At 37.0% G+C, this 27,795-nt stretch overlaps 1 protein-coding gene across 11 annotated transcripts in view; it reads left to right on the top strand.

Annotated features, from left to right (window-relative positions):
• PTPN4 (protein tyrosine phosphatase non-receptor type 4) overlaps positions 1–27,795 on the top strand; it is a 219,252-nt gene that overhangs the window by 79,580 nt on the left and 111,877 nt on the right. For 9 of the 11 annotated variants that reach the window (XM_053214891.1, XM_053214895.1, XM_053214894.1 and 6 more), the window contains one exon: positions 14,623–14,730. In XM_053214891.1, coding sequence (XP_053070866.1) covers positions 14,623–14,730 — 108 coding nt within the window. Of the gene's footprint in view, positions 1–14,622; positions 14,731–20,240; positions 22,303–27,795 lie in introns of those variants that run through there. The other 2 variants (XM_053214900.1, XM_053214899.1) reach the window with 1 other exon arrangement.

The following is a 27,795-nucleotide window of genomic DNA, read 5'->3' as shown; positions in this document are numbered from 1 at the left end:
TGAGCTGTCAGTACAGAGCCTGAAACAGGACTCGAACCCACAAACCGCAAGATTATGACCTGAGCCAAAGTCAGATGCTTTAACTGACTGAGCCACCCAGGAGCCCTTCTTAATTTCTCTGATAGCTTATTATTAGTTTATAGAGACACAACCAATTTCCGTATGTTACTGTTGTATTCTACAACTTTATTGAATTTATTAGTTCTGATAGTTTTGTGGTAGAGTCTTTAGGGTGTTCTGTATATAGAATTAAGTTTTCTACAAGTAATGGTAATATTACTTCTTCCTTTCTAATTCGGATACCTTTTATTTCTTTTTCTTGCCTAATTGCTGTGGCTTGGAGTTCCAGTAGTGTATTGAATAAAAATGGTGAGAGTAGTTATCCTTATCCTGATCTTAGAGGAAAATCTGTGAGCTTTTCAACATTGAGTCTGATGTTAGCTGTGGATCTTACACATGTAGCCTTTGTTACGTTGAGGTATGTTTCTTCTGTACCCTCCTAATGTTGAGACTTTTTATCATAAATGGATGTTGAGTTTTGTCAAGTGCTTTTTCTGCATATACTGAGATGCCCATATGATTTTCATCCTTTGATGTTGTGGTGTATCACTTTGATTGAAATACAGATGTTGAACTATCCTTGCATCCCTGTAATAAAGCCTGCTTGGTCCTGGTGTATGATCTTTTTAATATATTGTTGAATTTACTTTGCTGTTAGTTGGTGAGGATTTTTGCATCTATGTTCATCAGCGATATGGGCAGAATGTCTGGTTTTAGTTTTGCTGGCCCTGTAAAATGATTTTGGAAGCAGTCCTTCGTCTTCAGTTTTTTCAAATAATTTGAGAAGAATAGGTACTAACTGTAAATGTTTGGTAGAATTCACCTGTGAAGCCATCTGATCCTGGGCCTTAGGTTTTTAGGAGTTTGAAAATTGCAGATTTAATTCATTAGTTGTAATTAGGCTATTCAGATTAAAAAATTTTTTTTTTTAAGATTTTACTTTTTAGGTTATCTCCACAAACACTGTGAGACTTGAACTCACAACCCCTAGATCAAGAGTTGCTTGCTCTACCTATTGACCTAGCTAGGCATTCCAGTCTATTCAGACTTTTTATTTCTTTGTGATTCAGTTTTATAAGTCATGAGTTTCTAGGAATTTAACTATTTCTTCTAGGTTTTACAGTTTGTAGGCATATACTTGATTGTAGTAGTCTGTTATCATCCTTTATTTTTCTATAGGGTCAGTTGTAATTTCATTATTTCAGATTTTATTTGTGCCCTCTTTTTTTTTTCCTTGATGGGTCTAGTTAATGATTTATTGATTTTCTTTTCAAAGAACCTGCTATTAGTTTCATTGATCTTTTCTCTTGTTTTTAAAAGTCTCGGTTTCATTTATTTCTGATCTGGTCTTTACTATTTCCTTTCTTCTGCTAATTTTAGGCTTTGCCCTTCTTTTTCTGGTTTGTTTAGGTATAAAATTAAGTTGTGTATCTGGGATTTTTCTCATTTCTTTAGGTAGGCCTGCATCACCATGAACTTCCCTCTTAGAACTGCTTTTGTTGCATCCCATAGATTTTGGAAAGTTGTGTTTCCATTTTCATTTCTCTGAAGGTATTTTTTAAATTTCTTTTTTGATTTCTTTGTTGACCCATTGTGTGTTTAGTAGCATGTTGTTTAGTCTACCCATGTTTGTATTTTTTTCCTGTTTCCTTCTTGTAATTGATTTCTAGTCTTCTACTGTTGTGGTTAGAAAAGATCCTTGGTATAATTTTAGTCTTCTTGTATTTATTGAGACTTGTTTTGTGGGCCAACATGTGAGTTATCCTAGAGAATGTCCCATGTGCACTTGAAAAGAAGGTGTATTCTGCAGCCTTTGGATGAAATGTTCTGTATATATCTATTGAGTTAATCTGGTCTAATGTGTTGTTTAAGGTCAGTCTTTTCTTTATGATTTTCTGTCTAATTGAGCAGTCTTTTGATGTAAGTGGGATATTAAAGTTACCTACACTTATTATGTTATTGTCAATTTTTCCCTGTCTGTTAGTATTTGCTTTATATATTTAGGTGCTCCTTTGTTGGGTGAGTAAATATTTACAAATATTATCTTTCCTTTTTGAATTGACTCCCTTTATAGTTCTCTAATGCCCTTCTTTGTGTTTTGTTACTGCAAAATTTGTTTATGTGGTTTTACTTCATTTTTTCTCCATTTGAATGAGGAGGTATTTGTATGCTTTTTCTCCTTTATTCTGTTAATACTAAATTAATAATTCTATCTATAGCTTTTGTAATATTAAATCCTCCACAAAATCTTCGAATCATTTTTTGTCGTGATGCCAAAATTCAGTTTGCTAGTATTTTATTTGAGATTTTTGCATTTCTATTCATTAATGTGATTCACTTTCATATGTTTTTTTACTGTTATTATTGGCTTTTAAAGTAGAATCATCAGAGTAAGTAACATTCTCTGCTTTTCTATTCATTGGAAAAGTTTAGGTAGATGGAGATTTTGTATTCTTTGAAGGTTAGAACTTCACAGATTTGGTAATGCTATTTGTGCCTTTTATGTGTGAAATTTTAAACAGCTTACTGATTTTCTTTCATTGTTTTAGATCCATATGCTCTATATGTGGTTCTTGTTAATTTTTTTTTTTTTAATTCTTAATTCAGTTTTGTCAGAGGCTTGTGTGTTAACATTTTTTAACCCATCTATAAGTAATTTGGGGTGTTATTTATTTTGAGAGAGATCGACTATGACTGGAGGAGAGGGGCAGGAGTGAGAGAGGAGAGAATCCCAAGCAGGCTCTGGAGCTTAGTGCAGAGCCTGACGTGGGGCTCTAATCTCACAACCATGAATGAGAACCTGACCAGAGCCAAAGGTAAGAGTTGGACACTTAACTGACTGAGCCACCCAGGTGCCCCTATATTTTTAATACTTTTAATCATTAAGTTTATGGTCTTTATGGCTCTATTATTTGAAGTTTTTAAAAGAATGTAATTAGCTTTCATGACTTTTGTCTTGATTCCACGAGTGTTTTATAATTTTGAATTGTGACCTTGTCTTCAGATAAGCATTATCCCTGAGAATTGTTTGTAGTCTGGGTTAAGGATGCATTCCTTGAGGGATGTTTTGTTTTTACCCAGAACTAATATTTGATCATAATTATTCACCATTGGGGTTCTTTAAGCAATAGACAGTATAAACTCAAACATTAGACCCTTGTGAGGGCAGCCTTATGGTTGTGAATAATTTTCAGGGGAAACTTTTCCACTTCATCTGGATCCCAGGTAGAGGCAGAAAAACTTCTTTCGTTTTATCCTGGGCTGGTGGGAGGATTTTGTCCCCCACTAATCTGCCTTTCGTTAATAATGTTACCATCCGAGAGCGCCTGGGTGTCTCAGTTGGTTAAGTGTCTGACTCTTGATTTCAGCTCAGGTCCTGATCTCACAGTTCATGGGATTGAGCCTTGTGTTGGGCTCCACACTGACAGTGCAGAGCCTGCTTGGGATTGTCTCTCTCTCTGTCTCCTCTGCTCTTTTCCTCCCCACTTGTACACGCACACTCTCTCTCAAAATAAATAAATAAACTTAAAAAAAAATAATGTCACCATGTGAGTTGGGAGTTTCAGTGAAAAAGTCTTCGTCCTGTATCTCACCTTATTTGAGCCCATCTCCTACTCAAATTGTCTCACTTGTATGTGATAAACTTAGACTGCTTATTCCTTAAGAAGCCTTTCCATGGCAGTCCTAGCACAGTTCTTAAGTTTTATATTTCCCTCTTTTTCCTTGCTGTAGGCTTCTTTTCAACCCAGCAATACAATTAAAAGAATGTTTATTGCATTTTTACCAGCATCTCTAGGGATTTTGTGGCAGAGAGTTCTTAGATTTTCTACTCTGCCATATTGCTGGAAAGGAAAGTTGGTATTTTTATATGGGTTATACAAAGCAATTGTGTGTACCCAGCTTAAAAAATATTCCTTTCAGCTGAGGAGACTAAGTATAAGTAGTCTTCCATTGTTGATAATGGCAAAATTATTCTATGAAACAAAGTATTTTATGGTGGCTGTAAGCATGGACTCTTGAGCCAGATAATCTGGGGTAGAATGTAAATTCCACTACTTACTACCTGTGTGATCTTTGCAAATCTGTGTTTATATTCTCTGCCTCAGTTTCTTCATCTTTAAAGAGTCTTTTTTAGGATTTAAGTGATTTCTGCACCCACCATGGGGGCTCAAACTCACAACCCGGAGATCAACAGTTGCCCACTCTTCAACTGAGCCAGCCAGGCACTCCTCAAGAGTCTTAACAGGACCTACCTCAGAGGGTTCTCACGATAATGAAGTGAATTATTACATGTTCATTTACAAGTGTCAGACATAGCAAGTAGTCAGTAAGCTTTGGCTATCACTGTTGTTATCAGTCATTACTAACTTTGCTAGCCATAACTCTGTTTGGATTATTTTTCTTTATGCAGAACCTTTCTCTTGACTTTTGTATAGAAAAAAATGCAGTTTTTTTAAACTATAGAAGGTGTAGTTTATATTTGGAGTACCATAATATTTGTTTCCCCTTCTCCTGTTTTATAAATTAGTTCCAGGCAGAAAAAAGAAGCTATTGTCACTCCTTTAAGCCACTACTAAATTTTACGTTGTCCACCAATAAGTTACCTCCTTTTCTTTTCAAAACCCATGTGTTTATGTTATCTCTTAAAGTTTATGTTGTCTGTTAAGAACCTTTCCTCACTGTAGACTCCTAATGAAAATCTATTCCTGTTGTGTATGTTCCATCCAGGGATATAATCAAAGTCCATACTCTAAGAGGGATCTGAAGGATTTCAGTCACTGTTAAGACACATTATATGCCTTTGGCCTAAACATTATGAAAGTAACTCTTTCCTCCAGCCCTTTAGTGTTTCTAACCTGCATTAACTGTTACATAATTGCCTTTTTTCTTATGTGTAAACATTTCTTTTTTCCATGTTCAGGAAAGCATCCTTAGAAACGAGGGACCTCAGAGATCATCTACTCTAGTTGTTTTCAGTCGTTTTAAAGTATGAAATACTTTTGGGTTTTTTTCTGCCACAAAGATACATATACACACATGTATATGTGTGGGTGGGTAGATGTAGTAGACCAGTTACATTTCCAATGGTTGAAGCAGGAAGCCCAAATCTGGCCTTTGCCACCTCAAAACACACATGAACTAGTCTACCCCATAGGTTTTGAGTTGATGAAACTGGCTTAGTTAGAACAAAATTCACCCAAGACTACATACTAACTAGCCAAGTAAGGACTTGGCTTGACTGTTGTTTCCGTTTTACTGTACTACCCTACAGAGTATTTTTCTCTGCCATAGGTTTTATAGTGCTGCTGCTTGGTATTTCTCATAAACTTGTCTAACACATCTGTCCTTGTGCTTGGCCTGCCAACAGGAATCTCAGTTTTGCCTGGCAGTTGTTATCAACTTAAATTTCTAGTAATAAACCTAGATAAGTTCTGTTAGGAACAGTTTCTTTATTTGCTTTTTTTTTTTAGTTCTTTTTTTCTTAATGTTTATTTATTTTTGAGAGAGAGACAGAGAGAGAGCATGAGCAGGGGAGGGACAAAGAGAGGAGACACAGGAGAGAATCTGAAGCAGGCTCCAGGCTCTGAGCTGTCAGCACAGAGCCCAACAAGGGGTTCAAACTCAGCAACTGTGAGATCATGACCTGAGCCAAAGTCAGAGACTCAACCGACTGAGCCACCCAGGAACCTCAGGAACAGTTTCATCATCTGTAAAGGAACTGTTTCCAGTAAGTTAGTATCTATGCAGGATGCACTGTCCCTTGTGCTTTAGAGATTTCCTCAGATGTCTTGTTTAGCTGGTCCTCTTATGAAGTAAACATACAAACAAACAAACAAAAAACAGAAAAAAGAAAAACCTCTGAAGGACCAGGAATGCCTGCTAAGTGACATATATAAAAGCCATATAAACTTTAAATTATTTTCTGAAGGCCATTCTATCATTTATGTAGTCACTTAACCAAATATGTTTTTATTGCCTTCTTTGGCAGTCACTGTTCTGCCTGCTGGGGATTTTGGTACCTGTCAAGGTTCTCCATCAGCTGTTTCTTTACTCTTTCTTCTGACCCTGGGCAATCCCATCTGCTTCATGGCTTCAGTATTTTTTACTTTCTGTGATTGAGACCAGTCTCTGCTCTATGAGTGAGGGCTGGGTGGAGGCTTCCAGCTTCTTGGCCACACCATCCTGTGTTTTAAAATCTGAAACACAGTTGAGATGCCTGAGAATGCTGGCAGCCTGCCCCTTCTGTATAGATTCTGTATGCCTTGACTACTATCTAAGGGTAGAGGGATTTTTCTCTTCTTGGCCATCCTGGAGTAGAGCTTGCTTACCATTAGCCTAGGAGGAAGAGAGAGAAAGTAGATCATGGCTCAAGTGCCACAGACTGACCATTCTTAGCAAGACTTAGTATAGTTTTTTGAATAAATGCTGTTGCATTTGTTCTATGTTCTTACCACAATTCCCGGAGGCTTTAAATTGTTGGGGTTGTGTTTTTGCTTGTTTTCCTTAACAGTAGTTGTTTTGCTGGGAAGTAGGCCAAGGGAATTGCTTTCAGGACATCATTACCTGATTGATTTTCAGCATTGAACCACACTTGCGTCTCCGGAAGACCTCACTTGTTCATCGTGTATAATCCTTTTGAGGGTTGCTTAATTCCATTTACTAATATTTCTTTGAGGAATTTTGCATGTATGTTCATGAGAAATATTTGTAGTTTTCTTTTTTTGTACTTTGGCTTTGATATCTGGGTATACTAGTTTCACAGAGTGAGTTGATTTTCTGGAGGTAGGTTGAGTAGACTTGTTCTTAAGTCTTATTTAAATGTTTCTTAGAATTAATTCTTCAGTGAAATCATTAGGCCCAGGAGATTTCAGTTTAGGGGAGGTGTTTTTTTTTGTTGTTGTTTGTTTTTTTTTAAGTACAGTTTCATTGAAAAAAATAATTGTAGAGCTATTCAAAGTATTTCATACTAGGTAAATATTAGTAGAGTTTTATTTTTTGAGGAAATCATTTATTTCACCCAAATTGTGAAATGTCTGTGTATAGATATGTTTCTTCTATTTACTTACCTTGTAGATGTTTTTGGAGTGTGCAGTGACATCCTTACTTTTAATTCTGTAATTGGTAATTTGTGTGTTCTCTCTCTTTTTCTTTATACTCTTGCTAGAAGTTTTTCAATTTTCTTGATCTTTTCAAAGAACCAGATTTCCATTGATTTCTGGTCTTACCTGTATTTTACTCCTTTACTTCTATTTATTTTGCTTTTTCTAGTTTTTGTTAGGAGTTCAGGTTATTGACTGGAGACCTTTCCTTTTTTCTAAAGTAAACTTTTAGGTCATAAATCCTCTTTTCAGCACAGCTTTAGCTATATTCTGTAGTCAAATTTTAATATATTGAATTTTCTTTTTTCCAGTTTATTGTATTTTTTTTATTTTACTGAGCCCTCTTTATCCTGTGGAGTATTTAAAAATGAGTTATTTTCCAAGTGTTTAGTTTTTCTAATTTTTAACTTTGTTACTGTTTTCTGCTCTAATTTTATTATGGTTATAGAGCACTGATTTTAGTTTTCAGTTTGGTAAGATTTATTTAATAACCTAGGATATGGCCTGTCTTATGAATATTCCATAGACAGTCAAAAAGAATGAGTATTCTGATGTTGAATAGAGTGTCCCATGTAGATGTTGTTAGTTGATGTCTTGTTGAATTCTATATTCTTGCTAATTTTCTATTAATAATTCTAGCAATTGATAAATTTTTGACACTGGCAGTTATATTTGTGCTTTTTCTATTTTCTGATTTTCTTCCCGTTCTATTTTTGTTTCATTTGTGTTCCAGCTGTGTTTTTTTGTGCATAAATATTTTGTAATGTTCTTTTCTTTCCCCTAGTAAAATTTTTTGTTTTCAAGTATAGTTTTTAAAATTAATGTTTGCATGATACATCTTTTTCAATCCCTTTGTTTGCAATTTACATATATCATTATATTTGAAGTAAATTTGGTGTAGATAATAGATCATGGTTTTTCCCCCTACTCTGCCTTTTTATTCATCTATTTAGACCATGTACTTTCATGTAATTATTTGTGTGTTAGAGCTTAGGTTTGCCATTTTATTACTTGGCTTCTGTTTATTATGCTTTTCATTTTTTTTCTTGCCTTTCTAATAGGTTATGTAAACCTTTTTTAGAATTTCGTTTTTAGTGTTTTTGAAAGTATCTTTTTGCATGGCTGTTTTTGATGATTGCTTGGTATTACATTTTTTACATACTAATTATGGTAGTATAGTTGAGATTTGAACAATATGAGTTTGAACTGCATGGGTCTATTTATATGCAGATTTTTTCCCGATAAATATGGTATAGTACCATAAATGTTATTTTCTTTTTCTTATGATTTTCTTTTTCTTTTTTTTAATTTTCTTTATTTTTAGAGGGAGAGAAAGAGTGAAAGCAGGGGAGAGGGGCAGAAGGAGAGAGAGAGCGAGAAAGAATCTTGAGCAAGCCCCATGCTCAGTGCAGAGCCTGACATGGGGCTCAATCCCATGACCCTGGGATCATGACCTGAGCCAAAATCAAGAGTCAGCTGCTCAGGTGCCGACCTTATGATTTTCTTAATAACTTAATATTTTCTTTTCTCTAGCTTATTATAAGAATACAGTATATAACACACATGACACACAAAATAGACATTAATGGACTTTTTTTGTTATCAGTAAGTAAGGCTTCCAGTCACCAGTTAAGGTTTGGGGAGTTGAGAGTTATATGCAGATTTTCACCTGTGGGACAGGAATGGAGATTGGCACCCCTAATCCCCGTTGTTCAAGAGTCAACTGTATATTGGCAACAATATTTTACTACCTTGAATGAAGTATAGAAACTACCTGCCTTTAGGGGGCTTTACTTTTCCCCCTTTCAATTGTGTTAATTTTTTTCTCTATGTACATTGGGCAGCATGTCAGATAAAGTTACAATGTTTTATTTTAGCCATCAAATATAATTTAATCCTAAAGAGAAGCATAGGCTTTTAGATTTTTCCCAGTTTCTCCCACTCTGTTGTTCTTTTTTCTTTTCTATTTTTCCATATTTCTTCCTGTTACTGTTTCCTTTCTGGTTGGAGAACTTCTTTTAGGTATTCCTTTAGTGATGAACTATTGGTGATAAATTCTCTTAAATTTTCCTTTTTCTGAGAATGTTATTTATCTTTCATTCCTATACAATATTTTCTTTTACTAAAGAATTTTGTGTTGATAGCTGTTTTCTTTTAGCACGTGGAAAATATTATGTACAACTTCCTTATGGCCTTGTGGTTGCAGATGAGAAATCTATCTTAATTTGAATTGTCACTTTGTATAGGTAAATATTGCTTTCAAGATTTTTTTCCTTTATCTTTTTTTTTTTTAATTTTTTTTTCAACATTTATTTATTTTTGGGACAGAGAGAGACAGAGCATGAACGGGGGAGGGGCAGAGAGAGAGGGAGACACAGAATCGGAAACAGGCTCCAGGCTCTGAGCCATCAGCCCAGAGCCTGACGCGGGGCTCGAACTCACGGACCACGAGATCGTGACCTGGCTGAAGTCGGACGCTTAACCGACTGCGCCACCCAGGCGCCCCTTTTTCCTTTATCTTTTGTTTTCAGTAGTTTGATTATGATGTGTCTCAGGGTGTATTTGTTTGAACCATTTTCCTTGGGATTCACTTGGATTCTTGAGTCTGTGTTTTCATTTCTTGCCAAATTTGTGAAAATTTTAGCTAGCATTTCCTCAAATATTTTATTATCCCAAAACTATCTTCTCTTTTAGGGACTCCAGGGACAAGACTGTTATATTTGGTCTGGTCATTTTCTGAATGACTGAAGGGCTGGTCATTTTCTTTCTTACAGTTTATTTTCTTTTTGTAATTTCTATTCATCTGTCTTGAAATTCACTGATTCTTTTCTTTATCATCTTCATTCTCCTACTGAGCACATCAAGTCTTTATATTTTTAAGTTACAGAATTTCCATTGGTTCTTGTATATCTTCTGTTTCTTTGCAAAAATATTCTAATTAAATTTTTTTGAGCTTATTTATTTATTTTGAGAGAGAGGGAGAGAGAGAATCTCAGGCAGGCTCTGTGCTGTCATGCAGAGCCAAACGAGGGGCTCGATCTCACAAACCATGAGATCATGACCTGAGCTGAGATCAAAAGTTGGATGCTTCACTGACTGAGCCACTTAGGTGCCCCTTTCTTTTCGTTTTCTTTTTCTTTCTTTGTTTTTGACAGCATTCATAATGGCTCATTGAAATGTTTGTAAGGTGACTACTTCAAAATCCTTGTCAGGTAATTCCAACATCTGAGTCATGTCATTGTTGGCATCTGTTGATTGCTTTTTCTCATTCTCGTTGAGATTTCCCTAGTTCTTTGTATGATGAGTGATTTTAGGTAGTATTCTAGACATTTTGGGGAATATTTTGTGAGACTCTAGATTGTATTCGATCTTCTTTATTGCAAGGAGTCACCTTGGTAGTATACAGGTCCTGGCCTGCTTTTGTGGGTTGTTCTAATGATAATTTAGTTTCTAGAAACTTTGTGTAATTACCTTATTCTGCTTTGTGTGTATCTTGTCCAGAGACCTAATTGAAAGCCATGCATGTATTCCACACTGTAGCTGAATTTTAAAACCTTTTGCTCTTTTAATTTTGGTCAGTTTTATATGCAGCTTATCATGGGTATCTGTTATTTCACGATTTAACTGTTCTTTTTTCTAGTTACCTCCTCCTGCTTTCTGTTTGATAGGTGCCACCTGCTATAGCTGGATGGTGTGTTAGTGGAAATCTAGGCTTCCCTCTCACCTTCTGCTGTCACCGTAACAGTGGGGGAAGCTAAACACTGCCTGTTACTATAAGGCTGAAATGGAAGTTCAGTAACACACTCAGCTTCTGCTGTTACCACTACTAAGGGGTAACTGTGTTTTGGAACTTGGCTTTTGGTTGGCAGAGGTAGAACAGGCTTCCCATTGGCTCCCTGCTAGTACCAGGAGGCACATGGAACTCTAGTTCCCTACTTGATTTCCACGGCACTACTGGAGATGGGCTCTGTTTTTTTCCCATTGGGTTTGGCAGGAGTAGAGTTGGCATTGTCAGTAAGGTTTCTGTGCTGCTAGAAACCCTTCTTTTCCTGGTCATTTGGCTAGAGCAAGCAGGTTTTCTTGGCCTGTTTTCATCAGCGACTATTGGCATTTCTGGATTGTAGGATTCTTCAGAACTAAGTCTATATAGTATATGGGAGATGAAAACAAAACTGATGACTGAGAGTAGAAAATAACCTATACATTTGGAAATAATTCCGTACATCTGTGGTCAACAGTTTTTTGACAAAGTTACCAAGATAGATTCAGTGAGGAAAGAATAGTTTCTTCAACAAATGGTGCTTAGGCAACTGGATACCCACATGTAGAAGAAATAAGCTGCACCCCTACCTAGGTATATATATACCTACCATACAGAAAAATAAGCTTCAAAAGACTGAAAAGACTATATGTTAAGAGCTAAAACCATTAATCTTTTAGAAGAAAATACATAGGTAATTCTTCATGACCTTGGACCTGGCAAGTAATTCATAGATATAATATCAAAAGAAATAATAAATATGGCTTCCCAGAAATTTAAAACTTTGTGTATCCAAGTTTATGATCAAGAAAGTGAAAAGACACCTACAAATGGGAAAAAATATTTGTATATTATACATCCAGAAAAGCTCTAGCATCCAGAATATAAAAAGAACTTCTAAAACTCAACAGAAAGTTTATCAAGCCAGTTTTTAAAATGGGCAAAGAACTTGATTAGACGTTTCTTCAGAGATGTTCAGATGGCCAATAAGCACATGAAAAAAATGCTCAACATCGTTAGATATTATGCAAATGTAGATCAAGACCATATTGAAGTACTACCTCATACCTACTTGGATGGCTTCAATCAAAAGAATAGAAAATAACAAATGTTGGCAAGGATTTAGAGAAATTGGAACCTTCATGCATTGTTAGTGGGAATGTGAAATGCTACAGCTGCTGTGGAAAGGAGTTTGGTGGTACCTCAAAAAGCTGAACAGAATTTCTTTTTAAAAATTTGTTTTTTAATGTTTATTTTTGAGATAGAGGCAGACAGATCGTGAGTGGGGGAGGGGCAGAGAGAGAGGGAGACACAGAATCTGAAACAGGCTCCAGGCTCTGAGCTGTCAGCACAGAGCCCGATGCGGGGCTGGAACCCACAAACCGTGAGATCATGACCTGAGCCAAAGTTGGACGCTTAACCGACTGAGCCACCCAGGCGCCCCTCACCTTAGTAGCTTTTTAAAATGACTAATGCTTAGGGCGTTTGGGTGGCTCAGTCGGTTAAGCGTCCGACTCTTGGTTTTCAGGCTCAGATCACAATCTCATGGTTTGTGGCTTCAAGCTTTACACTGGGGACTGACAGTGCAGGGCCTGCTTGGGATTCTCTTCTGTCCTTCTCCCTCTACGCTCCCCTGCTCTCTCACTCTCTCTCTCTTCCTCTCATAAATAAAACCTAAAAAAAAAAGGTGGGTAATGCTTGATCTCCATCCTGACCAATTTAATGAGAATGGGAGAGGGGTCGGGGAGGTGAGTTGTATCAGTATAAAAAATATTTATATTATTTAAATAGCAGCCACCATTGTGAGTCACTACTTGAAGCACATACATTCTGCCATTTACGAGTTTTGCAAATAGCTTTTTGACCCAGTCTGGCCAATAAGACACGAAGGATAGCTCTTTGTAAAGTAACCTTACTAAGAAGGTTGTTCTTTTCAACATTGTCATGTATTGGTATGAATTTTGATATTGCTGTGACCATCTTGGTAACAGCCTACAAAGACAGTTAATACCAGGAATGCAGATAAGAGAGATGGAAAGAAACCTGGTGATTGATTATATCTTTCATCTGCTTGAATTAGCCAGCTCTGGAGTCTGTTGTACCTCTTTATTTTCTATTATTTGAAAACGTACATGTCCTCATTGTTTTGGCTCTGAGTTTTGATTCTAATATGTATCTGGAAGCTTCCAAACCGCTATAGCTAGTGAGAGGAAAAAATAGTGGTAAGGTATACCACTATTTACTAACATGTTTCTTCTAATATTTGTCTTATATAAATAAAACTGTAATGAACATAGTGGTATGTATAGCTGTTTCGTCATAATCCGGGATTTAATTATTTGTCACTAAGGTTAGAATGCCAAAAGTAGTCAATATTGTTACTGCTCTTAGTGTTTTCAGATTGCTTTCCCAACACATTATATCTATCTATAATATTAGCAGCAATAAGTAGTTTTTATCTCACTCATTGGATTTTTTGGATTGTTGTTTGCTCAAGGCATGGCATTATAGTTTTCCACTTTTGATTTCTTTTATTACCAGATGTGTTGATTATTTCTCCATGTTTTTATTTATTGGTTACATCTTTCCCCCAAGTTTTTATTTAAATTCTAGTTAGTTAACAAACAGTGTAATACTCATTTCAGGTGTAGAATTTAGCGATTCATCACTTACATACAAATTACATTTCTTTTTTTAGGAAATTACCTAGTCATGCCCTTTGTCCTACAACTTAGTAACTGTGGAACTTAGGGAAGTTATACTTGCTTTTACTAAAACAGCAGGATAATAAATGATGCCTACATGATAGAATTAATGTGAGGTTAAAAGGAGGTATTTTTCTAAAGTTCTCTGAATACTTGCATAATTAAAATATTATTTATCAGTTTGCTACAAATAATTTTCATCATTGTTGGGGCTTTTTGATGACTTTATTTTACATGCAGAAATACTAAATTTTATTTAGTTAAATGTGTCACTTTCTAGTCCTAATTTAAATGGAAGAATAAAAACAGTAAGACAAGGGGCGCCTGGGTGGCTCAGTCGGTTGAGCGTCGGACTTCGGCTCAGGTCATGATCTCGTGGTTCGTGGGTTTGAGCCCGTGTCAGGCTCTGTGCTGACAGCTCAGAGCTTAGAGCCTGGAGCCTGCTTCGGATTCTGTGTCTCCGTCTCTCTGCCCCATCTGTACTCACGCTGTGTCTCTCTCTCTCAAAAATAAACAAACATTTAAAAAATTAGAAAAAAGCCAATAGGGCAAATGATAAAGATATATATGTGAGTTAATGTGGCAACAGTATAAAATTATCAAAATCCCATGACACTAGTTTGAAAGCAGAAGCCATTTCAATCAGAGGTTTTCTTTAATGTCATCATATTTTTATATGCTCTTTGAGCCTTCTGAACAAAAATCAAGAGTATTTTTTTTTGTTTATTTATTTTTTAGTAATCTCTACACCCAATGTGCGGCTCAAACTAATAATGATCAGGGGATCAAGAGTTACATGCTCTTCCAACTGAGCCTGTCAGGGACCCCAAGTCAGACTGTTTTTTAAGTATTATGTAACATGTGAAGTCTTTACTCTCAATCAAGTCATTGGTGTGGGAATAGTTGCCAATTTAATAGAAGAGGATAAAAATTCAGGAGCTCAAAAATGTGAAAGTATATTGCCTATCAGTGTTGATTTCCTTTTCTTTTCTTCTAGAAACATGATCAGGGGCAAGTTTTGTTGGATATAGTCTTCAAGCATCTTGATTTGACTGAGCGCGATTATTTTGGTTTACAGTTGGCTGACGATTCCACAGACAACCCAGTAAGTTTAAGCTGTTCTCTTTTATTTCATTTCAGTTTTTCTCTCTGTTCATAATATAAGGAATTTTTGATTTATAATGTTTACTAATCTGATTAGTGAGTTAAAGTTTTAAGAATTCAATTGGAATGATTAGAGCTAATTCTTCTGCCTTTGTTCCTCATTTTCTTGGTGTTTTAATTAATAAAGTTTTTTCTTGAAGGTTTTCATAATTATAAGTCAGTCTATAAATCTAGTGCCAGTTTATTTATCTCACACAACTCAACTGTAAATCTAATTCATGCTACTTGACTGAGAGAAAATTGGGCGTAAAGTTTAAAATATTAATGCAGTATTAAAATATTGAAGTAAGATAGAAATATTTTTGAATGTTAATGTATCTTAGTCTTAATATAAATTAGCCTCCATTAAAGTGAAATTAGTTTTTTGTGGTATTCATGGCAGTCTGATTCTAACAAATTTCTTAATTTGTTAAATGTAAATTTTCCAAGTAGGAAGATTCAAAGGAGACCCTCCCAAATGAGATAGAGATTAAATTTTAGAGCTCTACAGTTACTTGGGCATTAAGTTACTTAGATTGTTACTAATTCTTTAATAGTTGCAATCATGATTCTACTTGTTGGAAAAAATCACACTATAGAAATAGAAGGTAGCATGTGATGAATAACAGAAATATTGAATTCTATGAAAAGTTATATGCTTATACAGATAGGGTCTTTTACAAAAGAATAATGATACTCATTTGATTAGTACAGGAGAGTGTTTTGAAAGAGACCTTTTATATCTATAGTTTAGAAAAATTTGGAGGCTGGACAAATGGGTCTCTGGTTCAGTGCTTTAGAAATTGGTTTATAAGGGAATGTTAATAGAATGGCTATAGAAAATACAAATAACTCTTACGTGAAAAGTACAGTTTCTCTCCATGTCTTACTCTTGTTCTCTCATAGTCAGAATCCTAGATCTCTGAATGAATGGTTAACAGAAAGGAATATGGGGAAGCAGAGGTAACCGTGAGATGTTAAACATTACTTTTTTTTTTTTTTTTTGTTTATTTAATTTTGAGAGACAGCAGCATAGGGACAGAGGATCCCAAGCAGGCTCTGTGCTGAGCATATAGAGCCTGACACGGGGCTTAAAACGCAAGATCATGACCTGAGCTGAAATCAGGAGTTGGATGCTTAACAAAGTGAGCCACCCAGGTGCCTCCTAAATATTACTTTTTCTTGGCATCATTTACTGGTTTTGTATGAAAACCTATGAGAATGAGGTGTATAAAACAAAGCAAGAGCCAGCTAGTGTCAGTGGAAGGAAGTACTTTTGTAATGAACTGAAATAAAAACAAACTTTCCATATAAGTTGATGCCTTCACCAGAGATTGGAGCTTCTACAAGGGCCTAGTTGAGTAGTATTATTTCTTGATAAATGAATGTGAAAATGGAAGTGAGTAGAAATGTCAGTTATGCAGCCTTTCCCAGAAAGATAAATTGTGAGCCAGGCAACACCAAAGGTGTCTGCCACACCCCACTTTGTGTGACATACAGCTAATAAAAGTTAGTTGTCTGGTTATCTTGCTGACAGTTATCGGTCACACTCTCCTGCTGGAAGCCTGTCTTTAGAATGATTAGAAAAATGATAAGACAACAAAGGAGAAAGAGCAGCTACTCAGAATCATTGTCCCTGCCATGAGTATGAAAAATCATCCGCTGTGATAAAGTATTCTAGAAGGACTAATACTGAGATCACATATATTACAAGGGATAAAATTCTGTTACCTAGGGGCACCTTGGTGGCTCAGTCGGTTAAGTGTCTGGCTTTTGATTTCGGCTCAGGTTATGATCTCACGGTTTGTAGGATTGAGTCTTGCATTGGGCTCTGCACTGACATTGTGGAGCCTGGTTCAGATTGTCTCTCTCTGTCCCTCTCCTGCTTTCACACGCACACACACACTCTCTCTCTCTCTCTCTCTCTCTCTCTCTCTCTCTCTCTCTCAAAATGAATAAACTTAAATTCTGATACATAAGTGTGTGTACAGGAGGACATTTTAGCAGGATGAATATGGGGAAGCAGAGGTATTTAGCTGGGTTGATCTTTTTGTAGTCTCCTAATTTTGCTTATTTTGTCTTACTTTTCTATCTTGAGCTTTCCTTTCCAAATAAGATATATTCCCAGGTCCAAGGGTCTATTTGCTAATGATCTAAAATCATTCTTCCCCCAAATTTGGAATTGGAATTTCAAAGACCCAAAAGAAGCCTTAGAAATTATTTTGTCTAGGGGTGCCTGGGTGGCTCAGTCAGTTAAGCATCTGACTCTTGGTTTCGGGTCAGGGCATGATCTTGTGGTTCGTGAGATTGTGCCCCATGTCGGGTTCTGTGTTGACAGCACACCTGCTTGGGATTCTCTCTCTCTCTTTCTGTCCCTCCCTCTCCCCTACTCTGTCAGTCTGTCTGTCTGTCTCTCTCTCAAGATAAATAAATAAACTTTAAAAAAATTAAAAAGAAATTATCTAGCACCCTTATTTTTTCATGAGAAATTACCTAATCCAAGGAGATAAAGCCTAAGCTATTGCTGGCATTAATGAAACTAGTCTTGGGTGTCAAAACTCCCTATACAGGTCTTTCCCACAGTACTGCACGTTCAGTATTTAAATACTTAGAAGAATCTGTGAAATGACAAAATGAATCCACGGAAAGGCCTGTGAGGCACAAATGTTGTAAGCAGTGTCCTCTTTCTGATTGTCAATATGAAAATACATCACATCAATACTTTGAGGGTAATTAATGGACTGACAGAAGGCATACCATTCTGAAAAAGAGAAAAGAGGGTAATGTTTGTGAAACATGTACTGTAGACTTGTTTGTAAACCAAATTCTCAATTTTATAAACAAATCGTTAACATTTTTTAAATGAAAAACTGAGGCTTACAAAACTTGTTTAATGACATAGATAATTAAGTCACTGATAATGGTTTTGAACTTGCATTTAGACTCCAAATTATAGTGTACTCTCCCTACCACAAAACATTGCTTCTCAAGAGATGATGATATATAGATGCACAGGATGTAGAAAAATGAACATGTTGAGAAGAGGATGTATCCATGCAATAAAATTGCCAATAGCAATCAAAAGGAATTTGGTTATATTCTAAAAGAATTAATCCTTGTCAATCCTTAGCTGAGATTTTTTATTTAAGTTTTTCTAGTTATATATACTTATATATACATACATGTATGTGTGTTATATATATATGGATGTGGTGTGTGTGTGTGTGTGTGTGTGTGTGTGTGTAATAGTTTTAGAGGATTTTGGAGCTAATATTCCCTTAGGCACATAGACATTCAAATTAATTTAATTGGACTTAACAATTGATAAATTATATAGACACCTAATGTTTTATTGTGACATGTACACAACAGATACAGACTCATTTTTTTCAGAATCTGCCTTGGTAAGAGTTCCAGTACAATAAACAAAATTACTTAAAGAAAAGCTTTGACTTTTCAAAATATCTTCTGCTTTCATTAAAACCTATTTGTTGTAGGGGCACCTGGGTGGCCCAGTAGCTTGTTAATAAGCCTCTGACATCACCTTAGGTCATGATCTCATGGTTCAGGGGTTTTGAGCCCCCGTTAGGCTCTGTGCTGACAGCTCAGGGCCTAGAGCGTGTTTCAGATTCTGTCTTCCTCTTTCTCTGCCCCTCCCTGCTCATGCTCTGTCTCTGTCTCTCTCTGTCTTTCAAAAATAAATAAACATTAAAAAAAAAAAAACCACACCTATTTGTCATAGCTCTAGCTCTTAGCATAATGTATGGTTTAATAGTAGTCGTCAGTGAATGTTTATTGAGTGAGCAAAATAATGAGTAATGTGGTAATAATTCATTATGCATTATTTCTTTAATTTTATAAGTACTTAAAGGTGGCTCTTCCTTATTGGCCTTTATCAGTATGATATTCATCAGAACCCTCTGATTATATTATACATGTACATTTACTTTTGTTTTTTGCGCTGTTTTGTCCCTAAAGTGAATTACAGTACCCTTTAGTGGGACAGAGTATATCATCGGTTACTGTTGACTTGTTCTATTTTTGCTTTCATCCTTCTGATACTTCGTGTTGTGGTTATATTTTACTGTTTTAGTACTATTTCCTTATTCCCTTACATTGTGGCTTTCAGACCTAACTTACATCAGAATCACCTGGATGCTGCTTAAAATACAGATTTCTGGGCCCTATGTGTAGAGTTTCTGATTCAGAAACTCTGGTGTGGAGGTCAGTAATTTGCAATGCAAACAAGTTCCCCTGTAAAAATGCTGCTAGTCGATGGAGCCGTGTTTTGAAAATCACTGCTCTAACACAGTAGGCTAACTAAGACTACTGAAGTAAAAAAAATAATGCACATGGAATAAACTTGGTCTGTTTTTTGGAGATTCTTTTTACATGCTCAGAATTCTTAAATTTTATTTCATCAGGTTTGAGAAACTACAGGAAAAGCCACATAGAGGATGACTCTTCTGTCAACAAGCCACATTTTAGTACTTGTTTTTATTTCATATATCTTAGTATATCTGTCATATTCATCCGTTTTACTGTTACATCTTAACCAGGCTTTTACTGTCTGTTGCATAAATCTCTTTGGTAGTCTGCTGAATGTTAGGTTTTTGGTTTTGGTCTCTTTTAATCCTGTTCCATTTTGGGAGGGAATGACAGGCAGATTTAGGGTGCAGAAAAAATGTTTCAGAGAGAATCCGTGTCATGTGTAAAGTTCTAGAATGAAGAATGAGGAAGGTTGTATTGAGGAACTGAAAGAAAATTTTAATAATGAGTGGAATACAGAGCAAGAGGAGAATGTGGGTGTAAAATGAAGTTTGGGTAGGAGTACCTGAGTGGCTCAGTTGGTTAAGCATCCGACTCTTGATTTCGGCCCAGGTCATGATTTTACGGTGGTGAGATTGAACCCTGCATGGGGCTCCACGCTGGACATGGAGCCTGCTTAAGATTCTCTCCCTCTCCCTTTGCTCCCCTCCTCAAAACAAAAAAACCAAAAAAAATTTTGCCTAGTATGGCAGATTATGGAATACCTTTTCATCTGTAAGATTATATTCACCTAAGGATTTTTTTTATGCAAGTTACATGAGACTTGTAATTTAGGTATACCACTCTGGTTACAGTGTGGCCAGTGGCAAATAGAGCTGCAAGCTAGAGACTGTTGGGAGATTGGAGCCTCCTGGCGTCACAGAGCAGGGGAGGGGCTCCTGAGTGGCTCAGTTGGTTGAATGTCCAATTCTTCTTGATTTCGGCTCAGGTCATGATCTCATGGTTCGTGAGATTGAACCCCAGGTGGGGCTCTGTGCTGACAGCCTGGAGTGTGCTTGGGATTCTCTCTCCCTCTCTCTCTGCCCCTCCCCTGCACACGCTATCTTTCTCTCTCTCTCTCTCTCTCTCTCTCTCTCTCTCTCTCTCTCTCCCCCCCCCCCCTTTCAAAATAACTAAATAAACATTAAAAAAAAAAAAACCCAAACGGTACTGATATCTTTGTTACTCAGTTTCAAGTAGCTATCCTACTTCTGATTCCCTCTCCAAATCTCGTTTCATTTCATTTTTCATTTTCATTTCATTTATTTTTTGTGTGTGTCATTTTTCTATGGGTTGCCTCAAAGGTGAGCTTATACACATCTTAAAATCATATATTTATGTTCTTTAAAAATATTTAAGCATCCTATTTTAAAAAGCAGTGTTTCTGTAGCAAGATGGCAAACTGCACATTTCTAGCATGTATTAATTTTTTTTTTTTAATGTGTATATATATTTGAGAGAGATAGAGACAGAGTGTGAGCTGGGGAGGGTCAGAGAGAGGGGGAGATGCAGAATCCAAAGCAGGCTCCAGGCTCTGAGCTGTCAGCACAGAGCCTGACATGGGGCTCAAACTGACGAACTGGAGATCATGACCTGAGCCGAAGTCAGGCGCCTAACCGACTCTAACATATATTAAACACTGTTCACTAAGTATTTTAATCTTACCAAATTTAATCCTAACAATGTACCTGGATACTACTATTCCCACTTAACATATGAAAAAATGAAGGTACGGAGAAGTGAAGTAACTTGCCCAAGATCACAAAGTTCATGACTGTAAGTAGTTTCAGAGGAATGCCTAATTCAGTGATGAGCAAGGTGTGGTGGGGGAGTGGGGTGGGGAGGCTGTGGAGACTTTGGGGAACTGTTGGAAGGAGGTACACTGCTGTAGAAGCAGCCAAGTGGGTCAGCTCATTCCCTCCCCACAGGCCATGTGGTAAGTAATTAGTACTGCTTACTCCTAACTTTACCATTAAGTGTGAGTACTTGAAGGAAGAGAGGCAAGTCAGTGTCCCAGAGGCTGGTGACACCCGGTAAAATGAAAAAAATCACCCTTGCCCAGGAGACTCGGTAGCTATGATATCCTACTGGCAGCACACTCTCCCACATTGATGTAAGTGGAATATTAGAGTCCTTTCCTATCATTGCTGTTTCTTCCTTTAATTCTGTTAATACTTGCATTATGTGTTTATATGCTCTTATGTTAGATGCATAAATATTTACAAATTTTATATCTTCTGGTTGGATTGACTCATTTGTTATTACATTATAACTTTGTCTCTTACTGTAGTCTTTGTGTTAAGGTCTGTTTTGTCTTTTTCTTTTTTAATTTATTTGGAGAGAGAGAGAGAGGGAGAGAGCGCGTGCACATGAGCGTGTGAGCAGGGGAGGGACAGAGAGAGAGGGAGAGAGAATCCCAAGTAGGCTCTGCACATATAGTGCAGACACAGGGTTGGGTCCCCCAACTGTGAGATCATGACCTGAGCTGAAATCAAGAGTCAGACACTTAACCGACTGAGCCACCCAGGTGCCCCTATTTTGTCTTACATAAAAAGCTACCCAGCTTTCTTTAAGTTTCCATTTGCGTGGAATACCTTTTTTCCATCCCTTCATTTTCGGTCTGCATGTATCCTTACATATGAAGCAAGTCTCTTATAGGTAGTATATAGATGGGTCTTATTTTCTTTGTTGGCAGTTTGAAAGATTTTTTATGGTGGTATGCTTAGATTTTTTTCCCTTTATCTTCTGTGTATCCACTGTAGGTTTTTGCTTTGTAGTTACCATGAAGCTTACATAAAACAACTTACAACAGCCTATAACAACTTAAGTTGACAACAACTTAAGTTTGAACACATCCTAAACCTCTACATTTTTACCCCCACCCCCATTTTATCTTTTTAATGTCATAATTTACATCTTTTTACCTTGTGTATCCATTAAATTATTGTGGTTATAGTTATTACTGTTAGTTTTATCTTTTAACCTTCATACTAGCTTAACACATGATTAACCTAGCACCTTTACAACACTTATTCTGAATTTTACTATATATTTACTTTTACCAGTGAAATGTATACTTTCATGTCTTTCTGTTACTAATTTGCACCTTTTCATTTCAGTTTAAAGAAGTACCTTTAACATTTATTTTAAGGCTTGTCCAGTGGTGATGAACTCCTTTAGCTTTGGCTTGTCTGGAAAACTCTTGAATGCTCCTTCAGTTGTGAAGGTCAGTTCTGCCATATAGAGTATTCCTGGTTGGCAGGTTTTTTGTTTCTTTCAGCACTTTGAATATGTCATGCCATGGTCTTCTGGCCTGCAACGTTTCTGCTGAAAAATCTGATGACAATCTTATGGGAGTTCCCTTGTATGTAAGAAGTTGTTTTCTTCTTGCTGCCTTTAAGATGGTCTCCTTGTCTTCTAATTTTGACACTTTAATTATAATGTGTCTTACAGTGGGTCTCTTTGGGTTCCTTTTATTTGGAACTCTGAGATTCTTAGATCTGGATATCAGTTTCCTTCCCCATGTTAAGAGAGCTTTCAACCTTTATTTCTTGAAATAAGTTTTCTGCCCCTTTCTGTCTCTTCTACTCCTGGGAGCCCTATGCTGTGAATATTGATCTGCTTGATCTTGTCCCTTGAGTCTCTTAGGCTATCTTTACTTATTTTCATTGTTTTTTCTTTTTGCTGCTTGGGTTAGTTCTACTATCTTATCTTTGAGTTCACTCACCTTTCCTCTGCTTCATCTAGTCTGCTGTTAAACCCCTCTAATGTATGTTTCAGTTCAGCTACTGTGTTCTTCATTCAATCCTGTGACTTCTTTTTGACACTCTCTTATATTTTCTATCTCTGTTGAAATTCTCACAGTGTTCATCAGTTCTTCTGAGCTCAGTGAGCATCTTTATGACTAATATTTTGAATTCTTTATTAGGTAAATCACTTATATTCATTTCATTAAGGTCTTTTTCTGATATTTTCTCTTGTTCTTTTATTTGGAACATATTCCTCTTTTCTCTCATTTTGCTTTACTTACTGTGCTGGTTTCTATGCATTAGATTAAACAGCCACCTCTCCTAGTCGTGAAGGAATGGCCTTGTGTTGAACTTTATCATTCACCCTTGCCCTCCGTAGCTCTTGGTTATCCCTGGAACCTTTCAGGATTTCCCAAGTAGCTAATTTATTTTTAGTGGCTCCCAGTACTTAAAGATGTGCCAAGACCTGCCGGTGTCTCAAAGGGGAGGATCTTGGTCAGCATCTAGATTCAGGGCAACTGGAAGCCAGTCCCTCAGACAGCAGTTTTTAAAGTATGCAAATATACATCTTTTAGGGGAATACTGGGAGATGGGCATTTCTGTCTGCCCCCTGCATGCTGAACCCTGGGGTGATAATTAGGTAAGAACTGTAAATTCTTCGTTTGCTGCTGTCCCCTTGAACCTGTGAACATAAGCCCTGCTTGCCATTAGAGTCAAACCATCAAAGGGTGTGTCCTCTGGACAGCAGACACAAAATCCAGGGCACCAGACACAACCTCCTTTCTCAGAGACACCAACAACTTGGGCGGACAAGGAGAGTACAAAGATGGCACCCACCAGCCTCCTTCCCGGAGAGTGCCTAAGTAAATGCTGATATGTGTGCCAAACTGGAAGCCTGCCCCTCAGGCCAGATCTTTTACACAAGCAAATAGGCCTCTTTCACCTAAAGACTAGGGTGTGTTTCATTCTTGTGTCTCTGCATTCTGCCCTGGAGAATGGTGGCCAGCCAAGCATGGTTTCTTCATTTGTTATTAGTCCCTTTGGACCCATGACACAAGCCATGCTGGGCAACAGAACCAGATGATCAAGGGATATTCCCTGGACAGCAGACATAAAAACTAGAGCACCAGACATATGTACAAGCTCTCCTCTGGGAGGCACTGGTGCTCTGGAGCATAGCAGAGGGAGTACTTGGAGATAGTACCTGCCCTCTGAGGTGTCTTGAGAGGATTACAGTTGAGTCTTAGATGAGCATTTAATTGGAAGCCTGCTACTCTGGCCACAGCTATAAGAGAAGCAAATAGGCCTCCTTGATAGAAAGACTGAGTGCCTCAGTCTGTTGCCTTTTTGCTGTGCCCTGCGGGGAGTAGCTGGTTTAGAACCCTTTCTCCGTTTGTTAGAAGAGTCCCGTGGGACCTGCAGACTTCAGCCCCATTGGTCGCCAGAGCTGAACAATCTAGAGGTGTCTCCTAGGCAGCAGTTGAAAAAATCAGGGTGCCAAACAAGGAATATATAAGCTTCTTTCCAAGAGATACCAACGACCTGGAGTGAGGCAGAGGGAGCGTACAAAGATGGTGCCTGCTGGCCTCCGTATCTGGAGAGTGTTTCACTAGGGCCCCCTCGACGTATGTTAAATTAGGTGTCTTCCCCTTAGGCCCATGCTTTAAGATAAGTAAGTCTGTCTCTCACGTAAAGTCTGGGCACTTTTCAGTTGGCTCTGCTCTGCCCTGGGTTGGGTGAGTTTGCACTAACTCTTTAAGAACTGTTTCTCAGTTTACTCTAGTCTTGGGAGTCTTGTGGTCACAGGCTCTAGTTGACTTTCAAAGCTAGGGATTTTGAGGTCTCTTCTGTCAGGTGCGGGTTTTAAAGGTTGAGGCACCAGATGTGCAGTTCAAACTCTTTGCTCTTCAGGGAGAGGCTCGGGGTTGTGAGTTCCCTCCTGAGTGGGTTACCATGCTGGGGTTGGGTTTTATGGTGAGATTGTGTCTTGTCTTTCCCACTTTGTGTGTTTTTTCTCCTTCACTCGATAAGAGGAAGTCACTCATCTAGTTCTGGGGTTTTTTCCAGAGGAAATAGTTCTGTATGTAGCTTTTAGATTCAGTGTATCCATGGGGGTAGGTGAGTTTAGTAGGATTCACCTAGGTTGCCATCTTGAACCAGAACTTCCTTATTAGCTATTAACACTTGGTAGGTATTAATCATTTCTAGTAAGATACCACATTTTAAATTCATATATATTGCATTTTAAACAATGAAGACTCTTATCTCAGATACAGCATAGTAATTCAATTGGTGTAATGATTTTGGGCATAGATTATGGTGTATGACTAAAAATAGTGATATACTCTCAATGCCCATTTATGCAGGAAAATTAGAGAGCTTACAATACTTGTTTTCAGGACATAATGCAAAAAGGTACTGTAAGCAATTCCACTCCCAGTATTTACTCAGACATGAAAACATGTCCACACACAAAAGTTACCACTCAGCTGTTCATAGTAGCATTATTCATAATAGATAGGGGAAGCACTCATGTCCACCCCCTGATGAACAAATAAACCAAGTTGTATATCCATACAATAGAGTATAATTTATCAAAGGAATGACATACCACTTCACACCTAGTAGGATGGGTATAATTAAAAAGACAATAGCAAGTACTGATGAGGATACAAAAAAATTGGAACGCTTTTTTTTTACGTAGATGGTAGAAATGTAATATGGAAAGAAATTTGGTAATTCCTTAAAAAGTTAAATACAGAGTTATCATATGACCAAACAATACCAATCTTAGACACACCTTTGAGAGAACGGAGTCACATGTTCACAGAAAACTTTTACACAGATGTTAATAGTATTGTTATTCATGAGAGCCAAAAGATAAAAAACAACCTAAATGTTAGCTATAAAATAGAATGTGGTACTGTTAAATGCCACAACATGGATGAACCTCGAAAACATTATACTAAGTGAAAGAAGCTAGGCACAAACAACCATCTGTTGTATGATTGCATTCATATGAAATATCCAAAATTGTAAAATCCATAGTAATCATAAGTAGAATAACAGTTGCCAGGGGGCCACTGACATGGACTGTTACTAGGTATGGGATTTCTTTTTGGGGTGATGCAAGTATTCTGACATTATTTAGTATTGATAGTTACATAACATAGTGAATATACTCAAGTACATTGAAGCATACACTTTAAAATGGTGAATTTTATGTTGTGTAAAATATATCTCCGTAAATAATGCTATATAAAATAATGCTGGGTCTGTGGTCATTTACATTTTATATTTTGATAAATATTTCCAAATTGTCCTACATTGAGATGGCATAATTTTTATTCTCACGAGCTATGTATACGTGCCTGTTTTCCACATTCTTGCCATTTGTGGTACAGCATTAAAAGTTTTAATCTTTGCCAATGTGTTATTGATGAAAAATGAAAAGCTGATATAAATGACTTTTATATTTCTCTAATTATGATCGAGATTGAATATCTTTTCATAACTTAAATGTCATTTAAATTTCCTGTGAATTTCTATTCTTACCCATTACCCAGATTTCTATTAGTGTTGGTCTTTTTCTTACTGATTTGTAGAACTTTTTTATATGTTGTCTCTTTTCCCACTTTGTTTTTCTTTTGACTTATGATGTATTTTTACTAGGAGCACTGTCCAGGAGTGCTCATTATATAATTGTTCCCTTTTCATGGCTTAAGCCAAGAATTGAGGTCCTGTCTCATTGACATCATTGATGAGGTCTGTTAAATTTTCCAGTATTTAGAGATGCCCAAGTGGCTCAGTAGGTTGAGTGTCCAACTCTTGATTTCGACTCAGGTCATAATCCGAGGGCCGTGGGATTGAGCCCCTCATCGGGCTCCACGCTGAACGTGGAGCCACTTTGGATTCTCCCTCTTTCTCTCCCCTTTTCACCCACTCACTTGTGCATGCTCTCTCTCTCTCTGTGTCTCTGAAATTAAAAAAAATTTTTCCCAGTACGTATTATTGTACTCCTCAGCTTTGTCAGCTGAATGTATCTATTTGTGTATGTAAATGTGTTTGTATCTCTGATACTATTTTAGAATATTTTAAAGGAGAACTGAATGTGGAAGGCAGGCTTTGAATAGATAACCTGAGCCCAAATTTTGACTTTAGACAAGCATTAAAATGAATGTAAGTTATGACTTTTTCTAAAAAATATGTAGAATGAAATCACTAGAAGATAGATGGGATGGAAAATGGATAAATGGGTAGATCTGCAGGGGAAGCAAATGTGTTACCTAGGGGTGAAAAACAGCTGATTGCTGGCACAGAAACAACCCCCCCCCCACACCCCACAGACACACCCTGTGTCAACCGTTGAGCCACTCAGCAGGTTTATTAAGTCCTTTTCTACATTTTTTTAAATACATATATGCCAAGCCCTGTGCCTAGGTGCTGACTGTTCAGCTTTGAATGAATCAGATTTTATCCCTTACCTCATGGAGTTCATAATCTAATGAAGGAGCTAGGCAATAAAAAGGCAAAGCAAACATTACAATTAAGAAAATGTGAAGGAAAATAATATTCCTTGCCTGTTTACAGAAGATAACTAAGGACATAGAAGATTTGTGACATACTTCATATATATATAAATTATATATATGTGTATGTATGTAAATATATATATATTTATATATATTTTTTCATATATATGTGTATGTATATGTATATATATATATACATATATATATATATATATATGTATGTATATATGAAAGAGTACAAGCAGGGGAGAGGGGCAGAGGTAGAGAGAGAGAATCTTAAGCAGGTTCCACGCTTACCACAGACCCCAATGTGAGGCTCGATCCCATTACCCTGGGACCATGACCTGAGCCAAAATCAAGAGTCAGATGCTCAACCTACTGAGCCACCTAGGCACCCCTTCATGACATACTTTTGTTAGGGTGATCAATGAAGGCCTT

This window comes from Acinonyx jubatus, chromosome C1 (genome assembly GCF_027475565.1).
Source record: "Acinonyx jubatus isolate Ajub_Pintada_27869175 chromosome C1, VMU_Ajub_asm_v1.0, whole genome shotgun sequence".
Lineage (NCBI taxonomy): Eukaryota > Metazoa > Chordata > Mammalia > Carnivora > Felidae > Acinonyx > Acinonyx jubatus.
This window is presented reverse-complemented; position numbering and strand designations above follow the sequence as displayed.